The 24130-nt window shown below is 35.3% G+C and overlaps 3 protein-coding genes across 8 annotated transcripts; 1 reads left to right on the top strand and 2 right to left on the bottom strand.

The window, feature by feature from the left end:
• Nucleotides 1-14: 14 nt before the first annotated feature.
• On the bottom strand, nucleotides 15-6947 carry LOC111290695 (pentatricopeptide repeat-containing protein At1g74850, chloroplastic). 4 transcript variants are annotated; one of them, XR_002690301.2, is made up of 5 exons: nucleotides 4845-6835; nucleotides 2529-2843; nucleotides 2339-2446; nucleotides 564-1148; nucleotides 15-472 (listed from the first exon to the last, which is right to left on the bottom strand). XR_002690301.2 is itself a non-coding variant. In XM_022882117.2 (4 exons), exons 1-4 carry the CDS (start codon nucleotides 6671-6673, stop codon nucleotides 809-811), a joined length of 2592 nt encoding a protein of 863 aa, XP_022737852.2. In that variant the 5' UTR covers nucleotides 6674-6947; the 3' UTR covers nucleotides 463-808. The 4 variants fall into 4 exon arrangements, 3 of the variants coding, with proteins under 3 accessions (XP_022737852.2, XP_022737853.2, XP_089624469.1); XM_022882117.2 differs by having other exon boundaries at nucleotides 463-1148; nucleotides 4845-6947; XM_022882118.2 differs by lacking the exon at nucleotides 15-472 and having other exon boundaries at nucleotides 955-1148; nucleotides 2376-2446; nucleotides 4845-6810.
• Nucleotides 6948-9636: 2689 nt separating this feature from the next.
• Nucleotides 9637-15391, top strand: LOC111290910 (uncharacterized). 2 transcript variants are annotated; one of them, XM_022882427.2, is made up of 4 exons: nucleotides 9637-9806; nucleotides 10009-10185; nucleotides 11083-12435; nucleotides 15070-15391. In XM_022882427.2, exons 1-4 carry the CDS (start codon nucleotides 9792-9794, stop codon nucleotides 15100-15102), a joined length of 1578 nt encoding a protein of 525 aa, XP_022738162.2. In that variant the 5' UTR covers nucleotides 9637-9791; the 3' UTR covers nucleotides 15103-15391. The 2 variants fall into 2 exon arrangements, with proteins under 2 accessions (XP_022738162.2, XP_089624468.1); XM_089768342.1 differs by having other exon boundaries at nucleotides 9651-9806; nucleotides 13024-15391.
• Nucleotides 15392-19586: 4195 nt separating this feature from the next.
• LOC111291118 (TORTIFOLIA1-like protein 3) lies at nucleotides 19587-23790 on the bottom strand. 2 transcript variants are annotated; one of them, XM_089768340.1, is made up of 5 exons: nucleotides 22857-23790; nucleotides 22606-22714; nucleotides 21782-22329; nucleotides 20553-20965; nucleotides 19587-20085 (listed from the first exon to the last, which is right to left on the bottom strand). In XM_089768340.1, the coding sequence occupies exons 1-4, from the start codon at nucleotides 23637-23639 to the stop codon at nucleotides 20561-20563; spliced, it is 1845 nt and encodes a 614-aa protein (XP_089624466.1). In that variant the 5' UTR covers nucleotides 23640-23790; the 3' UTR covers nucleotides 19587-20085; nucleotides 20553-20560. The 2 variants fall into 2 exon arrangements, with proteins under 2 accessions (XP_089624466.1, XP_089624467.1); XM_089768341.1 differs by having other exon boundaries at nucleotides 19950-20088.
• Nucleotides 23791-24130: the final 340 nt, after the last annotated feature.

Genomic DNA, 24130 nt, shown 5'->3' with positions numbered 1-24130 from the left:
AAGCACTAAATGTTTAATTAACCCAAGATTAATCAAAATATTATGGCCTTCGTAAATTTGTAATGCCTAAAAATTAGTCTATTGCATATGAATTCAATCGGATTTCATCATCTTTCAAAAATTGAAAATTATTTAGCACATAAAAAAAACCGATTATTTTGAGCTCTGGATGAGCAGGATGTGGATTGGGCTAGCTCGGAGTTAAAAACTGATGGAGAGTAGCCTGGGCTGGGCTAACCAAGAAATTTGCAAAAGGAGGCCGGTCAATAAAACGTTTTCCGACGAATCCCTCTCCGACATCATGTTAGTTTGTGTGAAGAAGAAAAAGGAACGACAAATTCCTTCTATTCTTCCTGCCTTTCTTCCTTCTTTTCTTCAATTCAGTCTCCAATATCCAATGCTCATTGACATTTAACTTTTGATCGATCTTATACCAAATGCCGTGAAATTTTGGTCACCTCCTTCGCTCTAACTTCTCTCAAAAGAATAATTTATGCAAAATATGAAATACACATTAGTGTAAATTTAACAAGAAAAAATAGAAAATAAAATAACAGCCTTACGTGAAAGACCAGAAGCTTTCATCATCCAGCTGCAGAATTTGGAGACCCATTTGAGGTATGTGTCGCTTCACAAAAAAGCAGTTTGCAACACTAGCCACTGAGGTCCACCCTCTCCCCGGGACTGATTCTTTTCAGCAATTTGGTGACTGATGTTTTGGCAAAGACCATCGCTTCATTTTCCATTGCAAACAAATATGGACAAATTCCAAGCTCTGGAAACTCATGAATAGATTTTGTGTTTCTATTTAAACTGTGCCAGCCATAAGCTCTGTTCTTGTTCTCAATTTTGTTTCAGAAATCACATTATCACATTGGCTATACTCCACATCACTAGCAGATGATTTCATTCCCATTAAAGGAATGGGGGAGTTACTTAAAGCAATTATATTATTCTCTTTGAACTCATCTGAAGATGAGCCTGTGGCTGACAGAATTCGCTTAAGCTGAGACCGCTGGCAGACAATGCGACCTTTGTTCCACCCGGGGAAAGAAAATGATGATGACATATTATCTTGCAGGAATCCATAGGCAGCCTTTACAGCTGGAATATCTCGGGCATTTGAGCTTTTCTCCATCTGCCCCCGTCTGCTCAAGACAAAAGACAAAACATTGTTGTTATTAGGGAGAAAAACTGAATCAAAACACACAATGCAACTGACAGGTTTGTATAACGAGAGTAAACAAATGCATAAGCCAGTCAATGTAGCAGAAAACCTTCAATCTACATGGTAGCTTCCAGCATTTATATAAATTTCCAATATGTAACAGTACATACAATCTTCATAATCATGTAAAGCTGAACTTTGGCATGAAATACTTGGCAAATATATATATATAGAAGGGCTGGATCTTGATCTCATTTGGCTGTGTTTCATCAATTTTCCAGACAAGTGATGCACACCATCAACTGACTTAACCTCTAGTCAAAAGAATCTCACTACCAAACATATTGCAAACTTAATAGGGCACAAACCATAACCCAGAGTTTAGCTCAATTAATTCATGCAACCACCCTTAAGAGGTGGTATCTAGCGGATTTGGGTTCGGATTCTAACACCTGCAACCACTTTCCCCGTACCTAGACTGTGGCCTCCTATGTACCAAAGAAAAAGGCAACAAACCATGTTCATTAGGTTAGCATAGAAAGATGTATACATCAATAGATAGCTTACGCTGATGAGGGAACGTCCTTTAAGGTGGTTTAATCAAGAGTGAAGCAGAAGGAACAGTTATTAAGGGTGGTACAAGGGCAAGAGTGACGCCAGCAACATCATCGAATTATGCAGTTGGAGAGTCATGATAGCATGCGATACAAAAGATTCTTGGGGACAAATCTTGGTAATAAAAACAAAAGTTGTTGATAAAATTAAGAATTTTAAGGCAACGCATCACCGTAATGTGCATACATTGAAACCGTCCATTTAACCATAAATACAGAAAGTAACATTTAATTAAAGAGTTAACATATCTATGCCACAAATGAAAACACAAAATCCCTGTACCAAAAAAAAGAGCTCCAAAAGTACAAATAATGAATGACATATATACCTTTGAAAATTTATTAAATTAACTATTTTGCCCATAATTAGTTAGGTTAAATGGACATATGTGAAAGGTACAAACCTGTTGGTGGAGTTTTATAATCATTGAATAATTATCCAGAAAAAAGATGGGATTAACACAGTTTCCATGTACAATTGACTAAACCCCGCCAGGCTATCTCTCTCAAATTATAAGATTGGGAAAAGATAAGTTGCATATCAAATAAAACTTACACTACAACAACAGTAGCAAGTTGAGGAAGATCATCACCACTCAAGAACATCTTCTGCATATTGTTGAGCCAAACTGACATTGCCGTATAAGTGCCACCTTCCCACATCCTGTGAAATGATAAAATCATTAGTGAAATAAAATTAGCATGAATTTGGAAAGAAACAACTTCAAATATAAGTCCCCTGATACCTGTGCACATCCACAGACCATACAAGTTTGTTTTTACGGAAAAGTTCTGGGAATAGCCCTCGCTTTGTTGCTTCATTAAGCACCCTTGCAGCCCGTTCTTTCTGACCTAGCCACCAAAGTGCTTCTAAAAGTGCATTATAGAACCTTATTCCCAAGCCACATCCTTCAGAGTTAAGTTTGTCAAGGACATACTCTACCATCCGCCAGTTTGCATCATCATCAAAATCTCCTCTTATTGTCTGTCCAATTACTTGATGAATATTCGACACTTTATTTGCAAGCATCTCATTGAGTAACTTATAGGCATCATCCAACCTAAACGCGTTGAAATTTAGGAGGTAAGATAAATTAGCAAATAAGGCAATAACAGTTCTGCTTCCAAAGTGATTGTAAACTCCACGAATTGTAATTCAAGACCGAACAAAGTCTGATAAAATTTGACTCTGACACAAATAACTTAAGGATTACTGTTTCTAGTTTGCAACCATCATGCATCTTTCAAATATATTTATGAGGAGTCTGTGTAGTTTAACCTTACACATATAGGACAAAATATAGAGAATAAATGGGGTTCTTTCTTACATTTAACTTCCTCTCATATCACTAGATTTCAAATTTTATTCACATGACGAACCTCATAGTTACTCATAGATGTGCATGAGTCACCAGGGCTAGTAGTCTCATAGCTTCAGGAAGAGAATCCTTGAAAATAATCTTATATTAGGTAGTGCCCTAAGGAAACAAACTTCATATCAATAAATTGTTTATGGGCATCTCTCCATTTTTGAGCTTAGGGGGAAAAAAGAAAAGTAGATCAACTCACACCAACGTATCAAGCACTGCAATACCATTTACCAACTGACTTTTCATCTCCAGGGAAGTTCACTTCTAAGCAAAATGTTTGTAGCAGAAAATTACTGAAAAAAAATGTTATTACCATGTTCTAAATTGATGTGGAGAAACCATGCAAACAATCAGTTTTACTAAGAAATTCCATCCAAACGCCAAAGACACATCCTCTACCATAAGTCATAACAAAAGATTGAATGCTTATTGAGAAGAGAGACAGAGAGAATAAAAGAGAAAGAGGAGGCAAATATTTAACAGAATCAGTACATCAATCTTAAAAACTACAAATAGGTAATGACCAAGTCCAGGATATTCACACAATCACCAGATAACCCACACTTGTATGCCTATGCCCTGATATACCTTCTCTGATAGACTGCTATAGCATAAATATCATCCATATTGCAAGATGTTTAGGATTGGAAAAAGGTCAAAGAAGTAGACACAGATTGCTTCCTTGCCCAATCATTCCTCACATAAGGGTTACTCTGTCGCCCTATTACCATGCCCAGGACCAATAATACATCCCTGCTCCCAGCTAACGAAACTAATAGTCGTATCCTTTCATCATCAACATAAGAAAAAGAAAATATTTGAACTAACACTAAATATTAGGCACGGTTGGAAAATAATGGAAATTCTCAAAAAACAGTCAAGTAAAACTTAACCAAGCTTCTGTGTAAAGCAATCTAACATAATTTTTTAAAGTATTTTTCAAGAATAATAAAAGACCATCATACTATTCTGAGCATCTAACTACGTAAAAGAAGTTGCCATCAGCTTATTAACATACTTTTGCTAAAGCAACTGTCAACATGTGTATGCTTTTTCCTCTCAAGACACTTTGAATTCCTTAAGGCATAAGTCCCTACTCAACATCACAAAACATTTTCCTGGCATTCATTCTAGGACGATCCATCACATAGATATAACAGTCCTCATCCAGTAACAAGAATTAAACTTCTAACAGAAAGGATAACTGGAAAATGGAAGAGCATCTTAAGGGATCAAAGAGAAAAAATGAATGCAGCTGGGTCACTGATTCACAGGACCACTGTATGAGAGACAAGAAGAAACAAGCTGATTTTTACCAAGGTTGCAGAGGCTAACTTGTACATCTAACAACACAGCAGCCTTGAGATTGCGGAATACAAGCATGAAGGTTAATGGTGTGAGTCATTGAGGGCAGCCTACCGTGCTGCATATAGATTAATAACAGTTGAACTTTCTTACAATTATACCAAGATCATACATACAGCTCGGTGCATCATGCAGTAAAATCATATATACTGACATACCAAGGTAGGTTATATCTTTCATCAAATTTCTACCATACAGCTATATAGCTATTACCAAATGTTCATGCTAGTCAGACATTCATCATGACATTACCCACAGACAGATAAATTCCTCCTGTACATAACATAAATCACAAAAGAGATTGTTGAATAACTGAGTAAAACTGACCTGTCACACTTTGCATAAACAGCCAGCATCATGCAATAGCACATGACACTGGGAAACACTCCTAAAGCTTTGATTTCCTGGAATTGCTCATTGCTCTCATCAACCAGACCCGCAAAGCAATACACACTTAAAACTGCTTCAAGGGTCTGTTCATCAGGATCACATCTTGCCTTTTCCATCTCTACATAAACCTTGATAGCATCCTCAAACTGGCCTCCTTGCCTAAAGGCTTCAATCAAAGCATTGAAGGAATCCCTGTTCTTTGCAACACCAGTCTCATTCATTCGGGGCAAAATTACTTCAGCTTCTTTGTATAATCCACCTCTTGCAAAAGTCTGAAGCAGCGAATTGTAAGTTTCAATGGTTGGTTTGCTCTCTACTTCATTCATTGTGTTAAAGGCAATTACAGCTTCCTCATATAATGCTGCCTGTCCATAAGCCTCAATAACACCTGTATAAGCCCTCGAACTAGGCACTATCCCTTTTTCATTCATGTGAAGTAGAATTTTCTTCGCATCCTCATGAAGCCCTCCCTTCCCACAAGCAAATATCAAACCATCATAAGTCTTCATATTAGGCTCAACATTCTCCTCCACCATATCATGAAACAAAGTCACCACCTCCTTAAAATACCCACCCTCTCCAAAAACCTGTATCAAAATATTGTAAGTAGCTACATCCGGCTCCGTATTGCTTGCTTTCATCTCAAGAAAAAGCTCACGAACATCATCATACCGCCCATCCCTCCCATACAAATTCAACAAAATACTATACGTAGCTGCATTTGGCACACATCCTGCCGCCTGCATCAGTCTAAACACACCCATGGCTTCCTTAATTGACCCTGACTTAGCATAAGCCTCTAACAACACGTTATATGACGTAATATCCGGCAAATTTCCCCCAGACTCCATTTCCTTAAGTAACTCCGAAACCTTCTCCAGCTTACCTAACTTCCCAAATGTTTCAACAAGATAACTATAAGTAGTTAAATCTGGCAAAATCCCCCCTTCGTTCATAGTCCTAAAAACCATTTCCGCCTCATTACCTAAACCCCTTTTAGCGCAAGCACTAAGCAAAGTATTATAAGTAACAATATCAGGTTGTATTCCTTCATGTCTCATTTCCGCAAACAACCCCAACAAACCTTCCCAATCTAACCCGCCCCTTGCGCACGCATTAATCACGGTATTATAAGTTAAAATACTCGGGGAAACTTTATCTTTCTTCATTGTATAAAGTAACTCAAGCGAAACATCATAGGCACCGTTCCGTCCGTAGGCGTTAATCAATGCCGTGTAGGAGAAGACACTGCGAATCACGCCTTGGCTAGGCATTTCGTCGAACACTTCGCGGCATTTCTCGAGTAAGCCTTCGCGGCCCAAGAGGCTGATCATGATGGTGTAAATGTGTTCGTTTGGCTTACACCAGATCTGGCGTTGCATGTATTTGAAGAGTCGAAGGGATCGTTGCCAATCGCCGCGGTGAGCGAACTCTTTGAACACTAAAGCGAAGTCGTTTAACGAAAGCCTGTTGCGGGAGACATCGAGGCATCTCGCGATGCTGCCACGTGGCGGGAGGCTGCTTAGCTTGTTGATTAGTGTTTCAACGTCGTAGCTGTACTTTCCTTCTTCTACCGTCACCGCCGACTTACCGAGGACCAGCTCTCGAGGCTGCGGTCTGCATATTCCAGATATTCCAGCTCCGCCGTAGAGGAAGCTACGGCTGCCGCCTTTGAATATTTGAGTGGAAGAGAGCTGCAGCCGGTTGAGTGAAAAATTGGAAGGTTGCGTGAGAGCTAGGAAGTGATTAGGTATTGAAGTTGTCATTTGGAGTATTGCATGAGCCTGAAAGGTGAATCGCAGTTTTCTCGAGAAAATTTTCAATGGAAAATCGGGATGTAATTTGGATTTTTTTTTTTTTTTTTGTAAATTTTGACGGAGAAGTTGCTAATGAAGGTGGGAGCGGAAAGTACGTCCGAAGAAGGACACGTGGAGTTTTGGTGGATAACAGAGGGATAGAGGGGAAGAGATATGAGTTGGGGCGGGTTGACACGATGCTTCGGGGAATATTTGGCGGCAAATGGGTCTTTTTTTGAACGGTGATGGACTAAAATATAGTGGTAGGTTTATAAAGAAAATAAAATAAATAAATAAACAAATTTCATCAAAAATAAAAATAAATAAATGAATAAATTTCCATTGGCAAAAAGAAAAATATCTGATTGTGACAAATTTGTCATTTACACTTCAGTTTACTAGGAAGATGTAAAGGATAAAATAAAAAAATTAGTTCGCATATGGTTAATTAGCTTTTGAATAAATTGAAATGATATTAGCTTAATGTTTGAAAGTTAAAAGGTTTGAAATAATATATGTACTTTATTTTTTTAATTAAGTAATTATTAAATTAAGAGTTTAAGAGTAAATTAAAAATTAAAAAATTTAAATATTTAATTACAAAATACTTCATAAATCATACTTGTTAATTTTATTTTTGATATATTTCAATTATATCAAAATATGATATATTTAAAAATAAATTTTTATACCGGATTGATATCAGATAATATCAATTATTTTCATTGATTTCGATTAATTTCTATCAATTTCGATAATTAGTTTATTTTGATTAGTACGTTAATGTTAAATATATTTTGTAATTTTAAAATTGTCATTTGTCATTTGATTATTTTTAATCTAATAAAAATAAAATTAATTGATAAAATAACTTTTAAATGTTGATTTTTTCTATTTTTTTTATAATAATTTATTTTTTTATATTTTATTTTTTCAAACAAAAACTTTTAAGTATCTCAATTTCTTTCAAGAAAGCAATTATACTATCTTTTTAAAGTTTAACAATTATGAAATTAATGCTAATTTTTTTCATTTTTTTATTTTTTTTATCTTAATATTTACATGAAATATATTTTATTTAAATATCATATGATTAGATTGAGTATTTAAAAATATCATAAAAATTTTATGATATTATTTATTATACTTTTAAATTTATTTATTTATTTATTTTAAGATATTATATATTTATTTTGTAAATTATTAATAGAATTATAATGTATAAGTTCATGTATAATTTATAAATATATTTATACTAAATAAAAAAATTTTAAAATAATATACTAAAATAATTAATATCAACATACATCATATTTAAAAAAATAAAAAAAATTATCCATTACGAGATTAATAACCTTGCCATAGATGTTGTAATGGATTTCAATTATTAAATTAAAAAATATTTTAACTTTTTTCTATTTTCATCATTCCTATTATTAAGCAGAATCTTTATATTTATCCTTGACATTTTTAATATTATAAATCAAAGGAAATAAATAAATAACACACATTCAACATTTACACTTCTTATCTTAGTTATAAAAAATTCATGATCTTATAAACCAGCAAACCTTGAGATGCCTATTTATATTTGAAAAATAAAATTGAATTATAATTATTGAAAAAAAAAATTATATATATGTATATACAATTTTTACTATCGAATTCAATATCCAAATACATAAATACATGATAAAATTATACTTACTTTCTAATTACAATGAAATGTATAGTTATGCAATCATAGTGAACAAAAATCATGATCTAAATTCAACATAAGAGGTAATTTATTTAATTTTATTACGAGTTAATGACAAAATGACATCTAAATAATAATAAAATATTTAAATTGATACTTAAAATTTAAAAAGAATTAATATCGTACTTAAATTAATAAATTGTAACAAATTTATATGAAAAAATTTGTTGATTCATAAAAAAAATTCACGACAATATAAACTTTGCATACCATTTTTGACCCAAAAAATTTGATGGGAAAGTAAAAAAAATAATTTTTTTAAAATAAAAATTTAACCAAAAAAAAAAAAGTAAAACTCAATTTTAAAGAAAGAGAAAAACATAACTTTTCTTTCTCTTACAATAAAATAATGATTTTTCTCGATCAAAATAAATGCAAATTATTGGGTAATAAAATTGTTCTTTAACTTTCAAAAAATTTATATAAAAAAAATTATATATATAAAATAAACCAAACATAATAAAAAAATTAATATATATATAAATAAGATTTTTATTAAGGCTTATTTTTTGGTTTTTTAAATATATTTCTTAGCAAAAATTTGGCTTTATATATTTTTCTTAATAAGAGACTTTGTTAGTTGCTATAACATGAGAATATCTTCCTTATTTTATTAGTTGGTTCCAAAATAATATTAAATAAAAATCTCAAAATCTTTTGTCATTAAATAAAAATAAAAAAATAAATACTACAATTTAGACGAGGAAGGAATCTAATAGAAATATAGAAAAAGTTCCAAGTTCCGATAATCCCTCGTCCAAATTTGATGCCAAAAACGGTGCGTAGGTTGACAACCTTAACTCCTTAAGCGTCCCACGCAAGTCGGCGTCCCAACTCGAAGTTCGGGAGTTGCCAACGGCTTTCACTTTTCACACGCACCAAACCCGGAGCCTCACTTATCTACCCGCTACCTCACGCTAGGCCCCCGATCACCTACCGCCCAAACTGTCACCTGGTTCACGCTTCCCAACGCAAAACCACTGCATGCATCGAGCCACGTATGAAACTCCACGTTGTCATATCTCCGTCCAGGTCATATTGAATTACTCTCGTGGGCCCCACTTAGAAAAGAAAAGAAGAAGAAAGAAAAACATCAGACTAAAAACCTCACCGGTTCAACCGTTTTGTCAGCTTGTTGGTAAATAAAAGGGACAACAGAGGGCAGTTTGGTAATAACGAGAAAGACTTTCAGTTCCTAACAGACAGCTGCTACAAAGGAAAGGGAAACAAAAAACTACTCCAACCTGCCGTTTTACTCTGTTGTTTTTTCTTCTTCTTCACAACTTGGTCTGAAAGATACAGCATCAGTTCGATGCATTAGTAACGACAATGGCAGATTCCGAGGTAAAATTTCTCTACTACCCTTGTATATAATCTACTTTTGGTTCTTTCTTTTTCTTTTTTTTTTTTTGTGTCAATTTTGAAATTTTTTTTTAGTTTTTGGGTTTTTGTTAAAAAGAGTTGATTTTGATATTTTTTATTGGTTCAACATGAGTGTTTTCGATGTGGGTTTTCTTTGATGTTTTCTGGGTTTTTTTTTTAACAGAGATTGACGGCTTTGAAGAAGGCTTATGCCGAAATAATTCTGAACACGGCTAAAGAGGCGGCGGCGAGGATAATGGTATCGGAGAGGAAGGCTCTCCGGTATCAGCAGGAGCTGTTCGCGGCCAAAGATGAGGCGTTGCGTATGTTGCTTAGGTTGAAACAGATGTTGGATGCTAAGGTAACTGTTGGTTTTTAGGATTGTCTTTGTTTCTGTTTTTTTTTTTTTTTCTTTTTGTTTCATTTTGTGTCTGACGATGTTTCGGCGTGGATGTTGTAAGTTTCTTTTGTTCACTGCCTTAATGTTTTCTAATGTGGGTTTCCTCTCAATATTTGTTTGTTTGGTGATGAATGTTTTTGATGTTTGATTGATTATTCCGTTGCTTTTAGTGCCAATTTGCTACGTGGATTGCATAGAGGTAGTTTGTTTTTAATATGTTGTTGTGATAGGAAAATTTCCTTCTTTTTGTTTTGTGATTGCTTCAATAACAAGCATTACAAACATTATGCACAGGTGTAAGGAGCTTGAAGGAATGCAACTTGTGAATTGGAATTACATTTTTTATTATGCATTTGTTTTCTGTTAATAGTTTTATTTGCTTTGTCTGCAATGGGTTGCTTTGATGGGAGGTTATGCATCAATGGAGGTTAAACCATTTAGTTTTCTCTTTAACCCCATGGCGAGAAAAATGTATTCATAGATACAAGTTCACTGGTTTATGTGTATAAGAATTGCCCAAAAGCTTGTCATGGTGACCTTGTTAAAGTAGGGTGCAAATGGCCGATTTGGTCAAGTAGATTCAAGCAGCTTTTCTGGATTGTATGTTTCATATCTTGGATTGGAGACTGTTTTGTTACATATCTTGTGCTTCATCACTCAAATGCGGCTATGACTGTGGGACATGTCTGACATAGATAAGCTCAAATTTTCATAAATTTTCCTTATATTTGAAGGGTTATACCCTCATATTTATGCCCATTCAAGGTATCTAATATGTATATAACATGATTATGTCTGGAAAAAACAATGAAGCCAATGTTGAATAACAAGAATTTGCTGTCTGTGCTACAATTGTAGGTTAGTGAAGCGGAGATGATGTCCTTGAATCAACAGAAAAGAATTGAAGAGCTTGAAGCACAACTGGGGGAGGCTGAGGATATAGTTAGAGATCTTAGAGCAGAGTTGAGAGAAGCACAGGATGAGTTGGAGAAGCTGTCAAAAGACCCAGTGCATAGTTTGGGCGAACAAAAATCAAAAGATGATGTTGCTGCTTCTGTAGAGATGTCACAGGAAAATACAAACAACAAATTTTGGTCTGTCAAATCTTCTTTACCTGATGCACAAACTAATTTTGTGACAGTTTCTGACATCAAGAGTTCAGTTCTGAGTGGAACAAATGTGGATAATAAGTGTTCTTGTAAAGATGATTGCTATGTTTGTAACCCAGATTTTGCCTCCATAGCGATGAGACGAAAAGAGCCTGACCTGTATAGAAATGGATGCACTCAGAGGATTCGTGCACTTGAAAGGTGTCTGCTGAATGAAAATTTATCTCTTTCTGTGCAAGTAGATGAAGCAAAGAATGAAAATACTAGAGAAAGTGAAGAAGGTAAGGATATGCACACAAAACTTTCCTCGAGAGCTGATATGTGCAGACCCGAGGAAAAAACAAATGAGTGCGAAATGTTGCAAAGTGATGTTTGCAACATTATCCAAGTTCTTCCTGTTAGTACTTTTTGCAGGAAAAGGAAAAGAGCTGCTAGATCTAAGAAAAATAAAGCTCCCTTATCTAAGAATATACCAGTTCAGGTTGTAGCAACGTGTCAAGAATCTTATCTATTGTGTCCTGAAAGTTTTTCACATGTTGCTCATGATAATGCTCAATTTGGGGAAGATTCTAGGATCATCATACATGATGCTCAGAAGGGTCCTCATTCTCCTATCCCTAGTTTACCTTCAGATGCAGCTAAAGTCATTATTGAATCAGGATATGAAGAAGTTGACAAAGATGATATGGAGTTTGGGAAAGCTTGTGATCTCCAAAATGACAAAAACAATGATAAATTGATGACAGAGAAAAAAGTGTTGACAAGGCAGGAAAGTGGATCTACTGAAAATTCAGGGGTTCCATCTTGCAAAACGGATCTTGAGATAGTTGATGTGTCTGCAGTAAACTCGGAGGTTAAAGTGTCTGAAATAACTGAAGGGTCTTGTACTCAACCGGTAAATAATAAGTTTCTTATGTACACATTCCAAAGAAAGCGGAAGAAGGATTCATTGAGCAGCCCTGACAGAGATTGCTCACTTGATGATGGGATTTCACAAAGGAAGACAGAGGAGAAACAAAATGGTTCTCTAGATTCAGAAAAGTCCACATTGACAACTGAATCATCTCGAGACAGTCGGCGAGTAGCACAAGTTGCTCGTCAGGTTAGTTATCAATTAGCATAAGTGCTTTATACGCATTATATTTGTGCATGGACTGGTGTAGGCATCTCTTAGTTCATGTGTCTATGTGCTTTTGTATATCTCTAGATTAAGATGTCATATCAAGCAATGATTAGCTCTTGAGAAACTTAGATTCTGATATTTTATGTTTGACCTTATTTGATTGGGGAAGTATCATCATATTTAGGGCATAAATTTTATTTAATTGATTGTAGGCTTTGAGGTAACTTGATGTGATGTTCTCAAACTTTTACTGTTGCCATTTTCAACTTCACAAAAATGACATATTTACTTATGAATTTTATCTGAATTCAAAGATATACTATGAAAGAAATACCCTGCCAATAATTCCTTGATCTTAATATCTTAACTGTGATTGTTATCCTCGTTTTTTACCGACTCTACTTAACTTTGTTGCCTTCGATAGTTTTCCTGTGATCTAAAAGTTCCTCTTAATCTCATAGATATTCTGGTTATACAGATCATGCTAGTCACCTATGTTTTGTCCTCTAGTTAAGTTGTTGGTTTCATTCTTCTCAACTCCATAGTCTAAATGAAAATGTTGTTCAGCTTTCTGCAGGCAAAAGTGTGACAGCATAGATTTAGTAACAAACTTGTTTGTGCTTTTGCAAGAGAGCTGCAGCTTGTTCCTTTGAATGAGAATGAGGGCATAGCTTGGGACATTCTACACTTTTTGAAATTTGCTATGGTGATTTTTTTATTACTATTTGATTAAAGTCCAAGATGTTATAACGGTTCATGCAATCTCTGGAAATATTATGACAGGTGCAAGGTGTTATTTGTGTTATGGAAAAAAATCATTTGTTTACCAAATATTTTGAAAATCATATTTTTACCTAATCTCTAATTTATTTTCTTTTCTTTTATTCATATTTTAGTTACTAGTCATGCTAACAATCTTCCCAAATTTTGTTTGTTGGCAATGGGACCACAAGGATTTTGATAATGGGATCAAACATTAAGTCAAATCTGTCATGTTTTATAAAATTGATTTCATGGGCTTGGACCCAGGTCTCAGCTGGATCAACCTCTAAGCCAAATCTTTGTCATGTTTTCTTAGATTTGATTTCATGGGCTTGGACCCTAGTCTAAGGTGAGCTGAGTTCTCCTCAATTTTCTGAAGAATGCTGTTTATCCATTGCCCTTGCAGCATACTGTATTGTCATGTTTGTGATGCATTCTTGACAAATTAAAGGACTTAGTACGCTCTTATTAAATCATGTGCTATATATTGATTTATTCAGACAATAAGGTCCTTTAATTGGTGGAACATGGAAGCCATCCTCCTGACACGGTTGATTCCTGCTGTAACTTATAAATTGACTTTTGGTTTTGATTTTCTCTGAGATCCTCTTGGTTTTTCTCGTCAAATTAAAAGTTTCCCAATTTTCTTTTATCTATCATTAAGTGCATTCTTTTCTTCCCTATTCATTGAATCCTTACATTTGGTTTCTTACTTTTCTCATGTCAGAGGAGACTACTTTACTGCTTGCACATCTATATTTGCACTCTTCTACTCCCCTCCAAAATCCATTGGGGACCATATAGGTTTGGCTGGTCATTGCCATTCTGTTATATTCTTGTCTTATACCTCATTATCATAAAACTAAGTTGAAAGTGAAAATTAACAATCGTCTTTTTTTCTCCCTCAAATGAAGCCACTTGCAAGTAACAACAGCCCTTTCATAGACTGAAATGAAAATTTCAGATTCAGTTTAGTATTAAGCTCTTGGGATTTCATGCCCTCTTATCAAAAGTTAATAAGGCAATCGGTTGTAACAATAAAGCATGAACATCTAATCTTGTTAAAGTGGTGGTTTCCTCTTCATTTTTAAACTGGACTCTTTGAACAAGATTTATTAAACCCAGGTGAGCAAAAGAAAGAGTTGCTAGTTTATGTTGGAACATGTTATCGCCTGATTCTACGGTTTGGTTACCGTTGCATCAGGCTTTCCATGTGTTTTTCTTTTTGTGTAGTTGATGGCTTGAATTTGACGGTATCAGTAATTTGCTATTGTTTAGAGATTGACATGATGGTTGGGTTTTTAGACTTTGACAACAGGTAGGCCAATTTGGGGCTTTCATTTGAGGATCTTTGGATATTTGCGTCTGTTGATGCAGACTTGTTTGCATTTAGACAATATTTTTTGTATTAAACTTGTCTTTCTCATAGACATTAATCTATTATCATCAGGAGGTTTACTTGCACCTATTTTAGGTGAGGCCAAACATGAGATTTTAAGTTCTTCATTCTTCTCTTAGATTAGTCTCAGTTTTTGTTTTGGCCTTCTTCGGAGTTTCCAGAAACAATTCTGTATGTTTCTTGATATTTCTATATGATCAGTATGTTAAATACAAGATATTCCATCCAGTGGATTTCATCTTCTCTCTCTCTCTCTCTCTCTCTCTTAACCTGGTTCCAAAGTCTAGGTGTCACTTTTACTCCCCATTTTGATTACCTCTATCTTTAGATTTTGCGCACATGCATGCACATATATAATCCTTCTCAAGCAGCATTCTGCCCGCATTTAATCATTTGATATCTATTAATGATAGCTACACATATTGATTCGTCTGCCATTTCTTCTTTTGCAGCTCATATCATTATCAGAAAAGAAGTGGCGGTAGTAGATGTGGCTGTTTTGTGCATTCATACGGGGATGCCAAACAGAAGCAGCAAATTGGTCCATTCCCTCTGTGGGTATAGAGATGTTAAGCCAGTGTTTTTATGAAAGAATGCTCATAAGAAGATAGATGGGTGAACAATGAAGAGCTATAGGTCTCCGATTAATCAAATAGTTATATCGATTAATGACATTGTTATATGTCTTTAGTGCTGTTTTGGTGTCATTATTATCAAGATCTAACTGTGTTGAATTAGCTTTAGTAAAATGATTAAACTTGCAATTTTTGGTCACTACTCTTTGTCTTGATACCCTTAAAAGGAGGGTGGATGCCCAACAGCCCGATGCTTGGTTCTGGAACATGTTTGCTGAACTGCCATCTGACCGACAAAACATGCATTATGCCAATGAAATACAAAAGAATCAGGAAAGACAAAAATACAAGACCCAATGATGAAATGCTGCTTCTCCATGGTAGTTGGCTATTCCAACATTTTACAGTGTTTTGAACTGCAGGAACCTTGGTTGTCATTGTCCTTTGGAAGGCAAAACTAGAGTTGGTTGTTGATCAATGATCATCAACCCAAGGCTTTTGAAGTGGTAATGTGATCCCCTTTGTTGTGGGCTTGTCCCATAACATATATCATAAGTTGGAGGACATCATATTTGATGGCTTCTTCTTTGCAGTCATGAAATGTGAATCGTTTTAAAATTGTTGACTCGAATTTTTATCATATTTCTAAAAATAATTTTACCAACTAATAGCTAATGGACGGTTACTGGTGAGATAGTTTTATTGTCCCTTTAAAAGCTTCAAGCTATGGTTTTATTGTCATTTGACACTTTCAAGCTTTACGTCCAACTAAATTTGAAGTTCTTTTTTTTTTTTTTGGGTTATTTAAAAGAAGGTAGATTTGACTTTGGTCAAAGATTAAGAAATTCGTACATTTATTTTTCATATGCTGTAATAAATTTTTTAAATTTCATAAATGAGATTAAGAGGTTATTACATTTTTTTTTTTTAATTTTTTTACACTAAAGTTATTTTTTGTTAATTTTACTTATGAAGACTGAAATTGTCACTAGTAATGAAAATGATAGTTTTTCTAAAATTAAATAATGTAAAATGATGAGATTTTAAGTTCTTTCATTGATAGAAAAAATTTCTTTTATTTAAAGTAGGAGTACGATATTGATGGCAAAAAATAATTCAACATTTTGGATAGAATCAAATATTTTCCTATAAAAAATATTAAAACATCTTCATTACTAATTAATTAATTAATTAAAGAAATAATTTTTAGGAAATTAGTACTTAATTACTCATGTTTTTCTTAGGAATTAATTTTTATTAAGACTTGTACAACATGGAGAAATTATACGAAGTTTTTACATATTACAAGCTAAATTAGTATGATAATACATATTTCGTATAGCAAATTAAAATAAAAAAATAAAAAAAATGAGAATCTTTTAATAAAAAATTTGAGTATATAAAGAAAGATAAATATAGGTTTTTTGGGATAATTAAAAGTAGAAAAGAAATCTTACCTAATATAAGAAAGTGTTGTGGCAAAAAAAAAAAGGTGTGAAAACAGGCGAAACACCGCAAAGGTCTTTCCTCTAATCCAAATCCAAAGTGGAAAGACGAAAGGGGCAACTAATACTATTTGTTGTGGTGCGAAAGGGGCAGAGTTAGCGGCCGCCAACAGGGAGAGATAGAAAGATGGGATGGGGAAGCAAAGCGGGCGATTGGGCATTCAAAGGGTTCGTAGCTGGTCTTGGGTTGGCCACCGTTTACCTAACCGCCACTTTCACTGTTAATGTTTACAGAGGCCTTGCCTGGCACAACTCTCAATCCGTATTCTCTTCTTCCTCTATACCCTTTCCTTTTTCAACCTTTTTGCTACTTTTTTGTTTTAAATATTATTTTGAGTTATCATCTTTTTATGCTTGGGAATTGTTTGAATGATTCACTGCAAGACCCATTTCTTTTTTCATGCTCAATCCTTCACTCCAGAATTGGTGCAAACTCATGGGGCAATGTAACATTAACCCATTATTTACAGTAATTTTTGTCTTTGATTGTAGCTTTATGTTTCTTCTTTTCTATACTTACATATCTCTGAAATGCAGTAGTAATTTTTGTTGGTTGATGCCATATCACATCTGCATCCACTTGGAATGAGATAATGCTGTGTTTTGAGTCCTTTGGGAGTATGAATAGTATGTCTCTATGTGGTTCAGAGCATAACATTTTTTCTTCTAACTGCTATTGCATCTGAAATCATTTCTGAAAGATCTATGAGCTGTGCTCTCGTCAAAAAGATTTTATTAAGGTCTAAATCGACTTCAACTGCTTCCTATATGATGATTCACAAGAATACTGAGGTCGAATGTAAACCATGAATGTGAGAAATTAAAAATCTTTTCAAGTGTTAACTATGGCTGGTAGAAACACTTGGAAGCAGTGCACAAAGAGAGTTCCTTCAAATTTGGATTTGACATTTTCTTTGCTATATTCATCTAAATGACAGTTTTCTCATGCACGTCTGTATGTGTGTTTGCATGTGTATTTATGCATATTCTTGGATTTGTTACAATCTCAATTTGATTTTTATTTTCAACTTCACTTTCTGGCACCTTTATTCTGTGGAAGAAGGTTGATTTTTCACATTATCTGAAGTAACTAGAATGCTTACCTTAAAAAATGGTTGATTTAAAAAAAAGGGATGGACATTGAATAAGGAAACAAAAGACAGTTTTTCCATGTATGATAAATGATTAATCTGATGCTTTTCAGTCATCTGGTATTGCGCCTCATAATTCAGTTAGCATTTTGCCACATACAATTTACACGAGTGTGTCATCAGTTCCTAAGAATGTCAACGGGGAGGGGAGTGCACTCCCCGTCCCCATCCCCATATTGTCTTGGGGAGAAATTTTCTCCCCATCCCCGCCCTCGCAGGGATCTAATGGGAACAGGAAATCCCTGCTTCCCATCAATTTTTTTTTTTAAATTGAAAATAAATTTTTAAATATTTCATTTTTTCCTAACATATTTAGGATATATTTATTTTTTGAATTTACCAAGTTATTTTGATTTTATTATTGTATTTGAAATTTTTAATGGTGTTTTTTCTTTTATAAATATATAATTATAGAACTAATAGATAAAAACATATTTAATAAATAGTATAATTATCGGGAGCAAGGTTGAGCAGGGCTGGGATTATGTTCCTCAACCCCATCCCTGGTGTGGAACAGGATTCCCGGTTGGGTTTGGGTGAGAATATTGACATACCTATTAGTTGCTGAGTTTCTGGTCTTGCTGAACTGGTTTTTAGCAAATTACTTGCTTATGAATGAGAGTGCAAACTGTTAGGCTGTAGCATTTCTTTGCTTCTTGTATTTTCAATATTGTCTGATATGGAGTATGTGGCTATGGGGTAATCTTGTAGCTGATCGAAATGTTCTGTCAAAGTATTGCTATGATGTTGACATGAATCGAGCTCTTTTAACTTGACTCTTTCTTTTGGCAGAAAATTGAGAAGCAGGACTCCACTGAACAATCCTCTTAACGAATCTTCTTGCTGCAGGTGAACTCTGGTCTTAAATTTGTCAAAGGTTATGCCCTTGCCAACTTTACCTCATTTTTAATGTTTCACATGTGGGTATTGAGTTGAGATTCCAAGATGTGAGGCCTCTAGGAGTTTGATTTTTTGTTGTATAAGGTGTGGAGTAACTTTTCAACTTCATTTTAAGAAGTAATACTAGATAATATCGTGCCATCTTGAAAAGGTTGTGGTACTATCGGACACTGGAATGAATAATGGTGAATTTAAAGCGATTTGATTCAAGAAAATTGGCACCTTGCATTTTGCCATTGGGGCATGTAATAGTCCATCCTCATTGTCGGCAAACCTTTAAATCCCTTCACTGCTTTTGCCACTGTCGGCAACATTTGTAGTTTCTGCACTGTTTTTGAGATATGACACATTTTCACTGCTACTCCCGTATCCCACAATCAACCTTGGTGAAATTTTATTGGAAGTTTGAAACTCAGTTTCTTTCTTTTCTCCCACATTATGCTTCTTAAAAGCATTTTTAGGACATTTCTCTTCCAAATTGCTGAGACTTCATACCAAAATGAAGAAGTATTTGAACGGCTTTTGACATATCCTTCTTTCAAGAAGAACAAAATAAAAACAGCTCTTGGCCAAAAGAAATTACAAAGAAAACTTTTTCATCTGAAGTCATATAACCCAACATTGTACTCATACTGAACGTGACAAGTTATTACTGGTTTATTTTATACAAAGCAAGTCTGCAGAAATTCATTTTCTAGGTATGAATAATAGTATACCAATAACTTCATGCGATGTGGGACAATACGTTGGGTCAATAAGCATTTTTCTTGTTTGCATTAACATGTTTAGACCCCACCATGATTAAATTGCTAGTTTTTATGTATAAGGATGCTCACCATGGATGTAAAATAATAAAGATTGCCATTTCAAATGATCTATAAAGCAAGAACGAAATAAAAATTTGTACACACTTTCACACTCTACTCCAGGCTGGAGAAATTAGGTGGTGTAACCCATTCTTTCTCCATTTTCATATGCCTCAATATAACTAGAAAAATTTTTAAGGGATAAAAAAGGGTTAAACTTAACTATTAATTATAAATGGAGAAATTTTAAGATGATGCGGCTTCTCTTGGTCTCTCCAGAAGACGCAAGACGGTAGACTGTCTGAGATGAGTTCAAAATGAACTGCATAACAAATCCGGCAAGCAATTTTCTATAGGCTACTTCATAACGGACCAGATATAAGTGGATCATCATCTTTGTTGTCTCCCTTATCATTTAAGGTTTTCTACACCACCGACCAGAAATTGAGTGAAACCATGCATTTCCATAACTCCCAAGTCCCAATCATGCAGCAAACCCACAAGGAATCAGTTCGAATGCAAATCAGAATCCTGCTAAAAGGGGAAACAGAACCGTAACAACAAATGTCCAGAAAGAAAAATGCATATCTCATGCCCTATGATTGAGAAATAAACAGCGACAGGTATGACGCCTGAGATGCATGACAGATGTAAGGACATAAGAATACAAGTTTGATAATTGGATGGCAAAATAAATAAGAGAGGTTGCTCCTGTAACTGAAAGCATGAATTTCAAGGAAGATATTAAATGGATGTTCTACTGAAGGCAGGGTTAGGACCTAATCCACCCACAATAACCGGATCAGGAACCTTGCTGTTTCCATTTACTGTTAGAGAAGGAAATAAAAATTATATTGCCCAACGAAATAAAGGCATGTGATAGGAGTCTGTCCTGGCGTAAATGCTTATCTGTCTTAGAGGAAATATCGACATTCAAGCAGGTTCTGCCAAATCAAAGTGGGATTACAAGACTAAAAGTAAAACCTAATGTTAAATACCTGCTGCTTCACTGATGTGCTATCTCAGAGAAATGCCTTGAATCACTATGAATTTCTGCTAATGGATTCCTAATAAATCCACCACCACCTTGAAGTCGTAACCTATGGTTCTCCAACTTAAATGTTTCAGCATTGCAATTTCTATCAGCGCTATAACGTGTAGCAGCCACTGTCGGGGTGCCACTGGACATAGAAAACCTAGAGTTTTTGTATCGGCCACCATCTGTTTTCCTCCAGAACACGGAGCTCAAAAAACCTGCAGCAGGTAGTAGGCAACAAGTGGTCCTGCCAGAATAAGACATCCTTCCAGTTGATACAGCCAAGTCATACGAGATCTCATCCAAAGCAAGTTCTAGACCGTGCACACGTGTCTCCAATGAATTCATCCCAGTCTGTGAGCTACAAATGAATCTCTAGACAAAAGAAGAAAGAAATAAGAAAACAGGAGATATGAAGCATTGGTGTGATAATAAGTACAATCAAAGTAGATGTAGTAGAAATTGCTGGAGCATTTACACCTCGTCCAGGCTTCAAATATATAAAAATGAAATAATTTATGGTTATTCTTTGCCTATTTGTATGAATACATACAACAGAGGCTTGCCCAGTAATTGGAATTTTATTGTATAGTCACACAAACAATCCTACCATCCGCTGAGATCAATCGTATATATTTTCAAGCTTTTACTCATTCAATGACATAAATTACGGATGGGAGTTAAATTTTTTTTATTATCACACAAACAATCCTACTATCCGCTGAGATCAATCATATATATTTTCAAACTTTTACTCATTCAATGACATAAATTACGGATGGGAGTTAATTTTTTTTTATTATCATCAAATACTATAGTCCAATGCCTCTATCAATTCCGAAATTAACAGTAAGTTTAAAAAATGGAAGTCACAAGGAGTTGGTAATAATGTGTAGAAATACCATCTTTCTTTCAACTTCAAAGACATTGGCTGAAACTAGAATTCTAGAAAATATAAATAATGGTCGATTTCAGCCTAATCAATGATGTCATTAGTCAGGTACTCACTAGATCGGTCAAAATTCAGTAGTTTAATTGATTTGCCCTATAAGTTAAAAATTATGTGAATAATGCAATGCCTAAGCACCTTATGTTATTGAAAAAAGCATCTTCAGAGATATATCACTAGAATAGTCAAATTACTAGATGGTAATTGAGAGGATATTTATTTGTCAAGCATTGGAAACAAACCTGCAGGAGATCTAGTAGGCTAGATTGCTGCTTTTCTATCTGAACCAGTTGGGTGCGGATCAAAGATAAATCCTCGCAGTTTTTGTGGTTTGCATGGAGATTCTCAGAGGCATTACTAACCACAATAGTGGATTCTGGGATTTCCTCGTGACAAGGAGCAACACGAGACTTCGAACCACCAATTTTGTGTGTCTTGTCATCGGAATTCTTATTAATGAAAAGGGAACGCTTTATTTCAGACTTTGAAGATTTCACATTCTCATTATCCCCCCTTTGTAATACATTCTCACTACTCTCCTTAAGACTATCCTCACTAACCCCTGTCACTGTAGCAGCATGAGGAGCAGCGATCTCAACTCTCCAGTTTTGGGGCTTTTTGCCATTCACTTTCTGAATGGTTGCCTTTAAAGGACTTCTCTTCCTAGCTGTCGTCGCAGAGGAACTATAGGGTGGCGTTGACCTTGAAGTCAAAGCACGTTTCTTAACTGCAACATCCGCATTGGAAGAAATTTTAGACCCAGGCGGATAGTGTCCATCACTTGCATCCTCTGTTATGAGAACAAAACCAAATCGAGTATATGAGTAAAAAATCCGTTTCATGTTGGCAAAAATGGCAAAATTATTTCACAAGAAAGGGATCATGTCAATCGGGGCGACTTACAAATAGACAATTACCAAATAACCAGCTCACAATAAAGATGCATTGATTCTATGCAACATTCCTAATTTCGATATTCTAGAAGACACATCAATCTACCAGATTAACTAGAACACATTAGACAAGAGATCTACCTCCCATCAAACACAAGCAGATCATCACATACCTCTAGAAGAAGCCTGCGATCGAGGCGGTGGCGACGCATCTTCTGAAACATCGGGAACCTGCTTCCACGCCTCCAACATCTGATTCATAACCTCCCTAGCGGCCTTTACCTATATGATCCACGTTAAAAAATGGCATTAACATTAAGAACAATGAATAAAAACTAATGTAAACCAATATATAAAAGATCTTACAAAAATTTGAATAAAAATTAAGCTAAAAGCTAGAATTATATGTTAAAATGCAAAAAACCTTATCAAATCTTCTAGCCTCAAAAACTTTCATGCAACCAGTTTTAAACTCAGCCAATGAATCCCTCTCTACCACCGCTAACCTACCAAGCGCCTCTGCCGCCCCCTTCCTCGCTGCCCAATTCTCGCTACTCAAGTATCCAATCAAACACCCAACCAATCCTTTCATCATCCCTTGACCCAAATTCGACGCACCACCTGACCCGATCACACTCCCGATCACCACCAAAACTGCCGCCTTCGCCTTGCAGCCATCGCACTTCACGAGTTTCTCCAGCTTCGTCAACAACCTTCCCAGCCTAACCGGATCAGGGTCGGGTGACCCATCGATCGCCGCCGCCAAACACAATGCCGCCCCAATCTGTGTGTTCGGTTCTTGCTCCGTAAAAAGCGCATCGCTCAAAGGCTTCAAAAACGAAGACGAGAAGTTGCACTTCGTGAGGTTAGCGGAGAGGGCGGAGACGGCGTTGACGCAGGCGGAGCGGACGGCGGAGTCGGGGTCGCGGAGACGACGCAGGAGGCTAGAGAGGATTTTAGGGAGGAAATGAGGGAGAGAATTTGGATAAGTAACGGCTAAAACAGAAATGAGCTTCACGCATTGCTTCCGGACTCCACTTTTATCGGAGGAATCGACGGAGAGAATACAGGAAAGAAAAGTCGGAAGTGACGTGGCATCGAGGTTTCTAGAAACGGAGTCGAGCTCCGCAGCGGCAAGAGAGTAGGTGTCTCTGTCTCCAAGCTTGTTTAGGAGAGTGTTAATTTTGAGTTTAAAAGATTGCGCCATTTCTTCGTTTTTACTCCTTTTGCTGCCGCGGTGGAGCAGCCGGCGCTGCGGGTGGCGGTGGCATTGGGCGAGTCCCCAATGATGTCCGAGGTTCGTCCAGGCCTTTTAATTTAAGGTGAAGAAGAAGAAGAGTCGTTCCTTAAGGTGAAGCAGGTGAAACGGTGGCGTTTTATGCAGGTTATGGCCTCTTTTTGGTAGCTTTTATATTTGTTTGTTTTTTACTCTACTCAAGGTGGCAATGGGATTGTCAAGAATAATCCAATCTGGCCATGCTTGCTTAAGATTTAATTTATATTTTTAAAAAAAATAGAAGCACTAATTAATTTAAGACCATTAATTATGCTAATTTATTTGTGTATTTATATATGACAATTTTTATATTTATATTATATTTTATTATTTTAAATATTGTTAAAATAATTATTTTATATTTATATTAATATTTTAAATATAAAATATATTATTTGATTTTGTTAAATTTATAAATTTTT

Source organism: Durio zibethinus, chromosome 11 (genome assembly GCF_047325235.1).
Source record: "Durio zibethinus cultivar Kanyao isolate XHJ-2024 chromosome 11, ASM4732523v1, whole genome shotgun sequence".
Classification (NCBI taxonomy): domain Eukaryota; kingdom Viridiplantae; phylum Streptophyta; class Magnoliopsida; order Malvales; family Malvaceae; genus Durio; species Durio zibethinus.
Note: the sequence above shows the minus strand (reverse complement) of the source record. Positions and strands in the feature narration are given on the sequence as shown.

Bases quoted from the DNA above. Each gene is read 5' to 3' on its own strand.
- LOC111290695 (XM_022882117.2), bottom strand. From the start codon at position 6,673: ATGACAACTTCAATACCTAATCACTTCCTAGCTCTCACGCAACCTTCC. The intron at 2,447-2,528 runs GTATCAGGGGAC...ATCATTTCACAG, and splicing joins TGGTCTGTGGATGTGCACAG to GATGTGGGAAGGTGGCACTT. The intron at 1,149-2,338 runs GTAAGTTTTATT...TGTCTTGAGCAG, and splicing joins CTTGCTACTGTTGTTGTAGT to ACGGGGGCAGATGGAGAAAA.
- LOC111290910 (XM_022882427.2), top strand. The intron at 10,186-11,082 runs GTAACTGTTGGT...CTACAATTGTAG, and splicing joins AACAGATGTTGGATGCTAAG to GTTAGTGAAGCGGAGATGAT. The intron at 12,436-15,069 runs GTTAGTTATCAA...CTTCTTTTGCAG, and splicing joins TAGCACAAGTTGCTCGTCAG to CTCATATCATTATCAGAAAA.
- LOC111291118 (XM_089768340.1), bottom strand. From the start codon at position 23,639: ATGGCGCAATCTTTTAAACTCAAAATTAACACTCTCCTAAACAAGCTT. The intron at 22,715-22,856 runs GTTTTTTGCATT...TGGATCATATAG, and splicing joins AGGCTAGAAGATTTGATAAG to GTAAAGGCCGCTAGGGAGGT. The intron at 20,966-21,781 runs GTTTGTTTCCAA...TCTTTTGTCTAG, and splicing joins GCCTACTAGATCTCCTGCAG to AGATTCATTTGTAGCTCACA.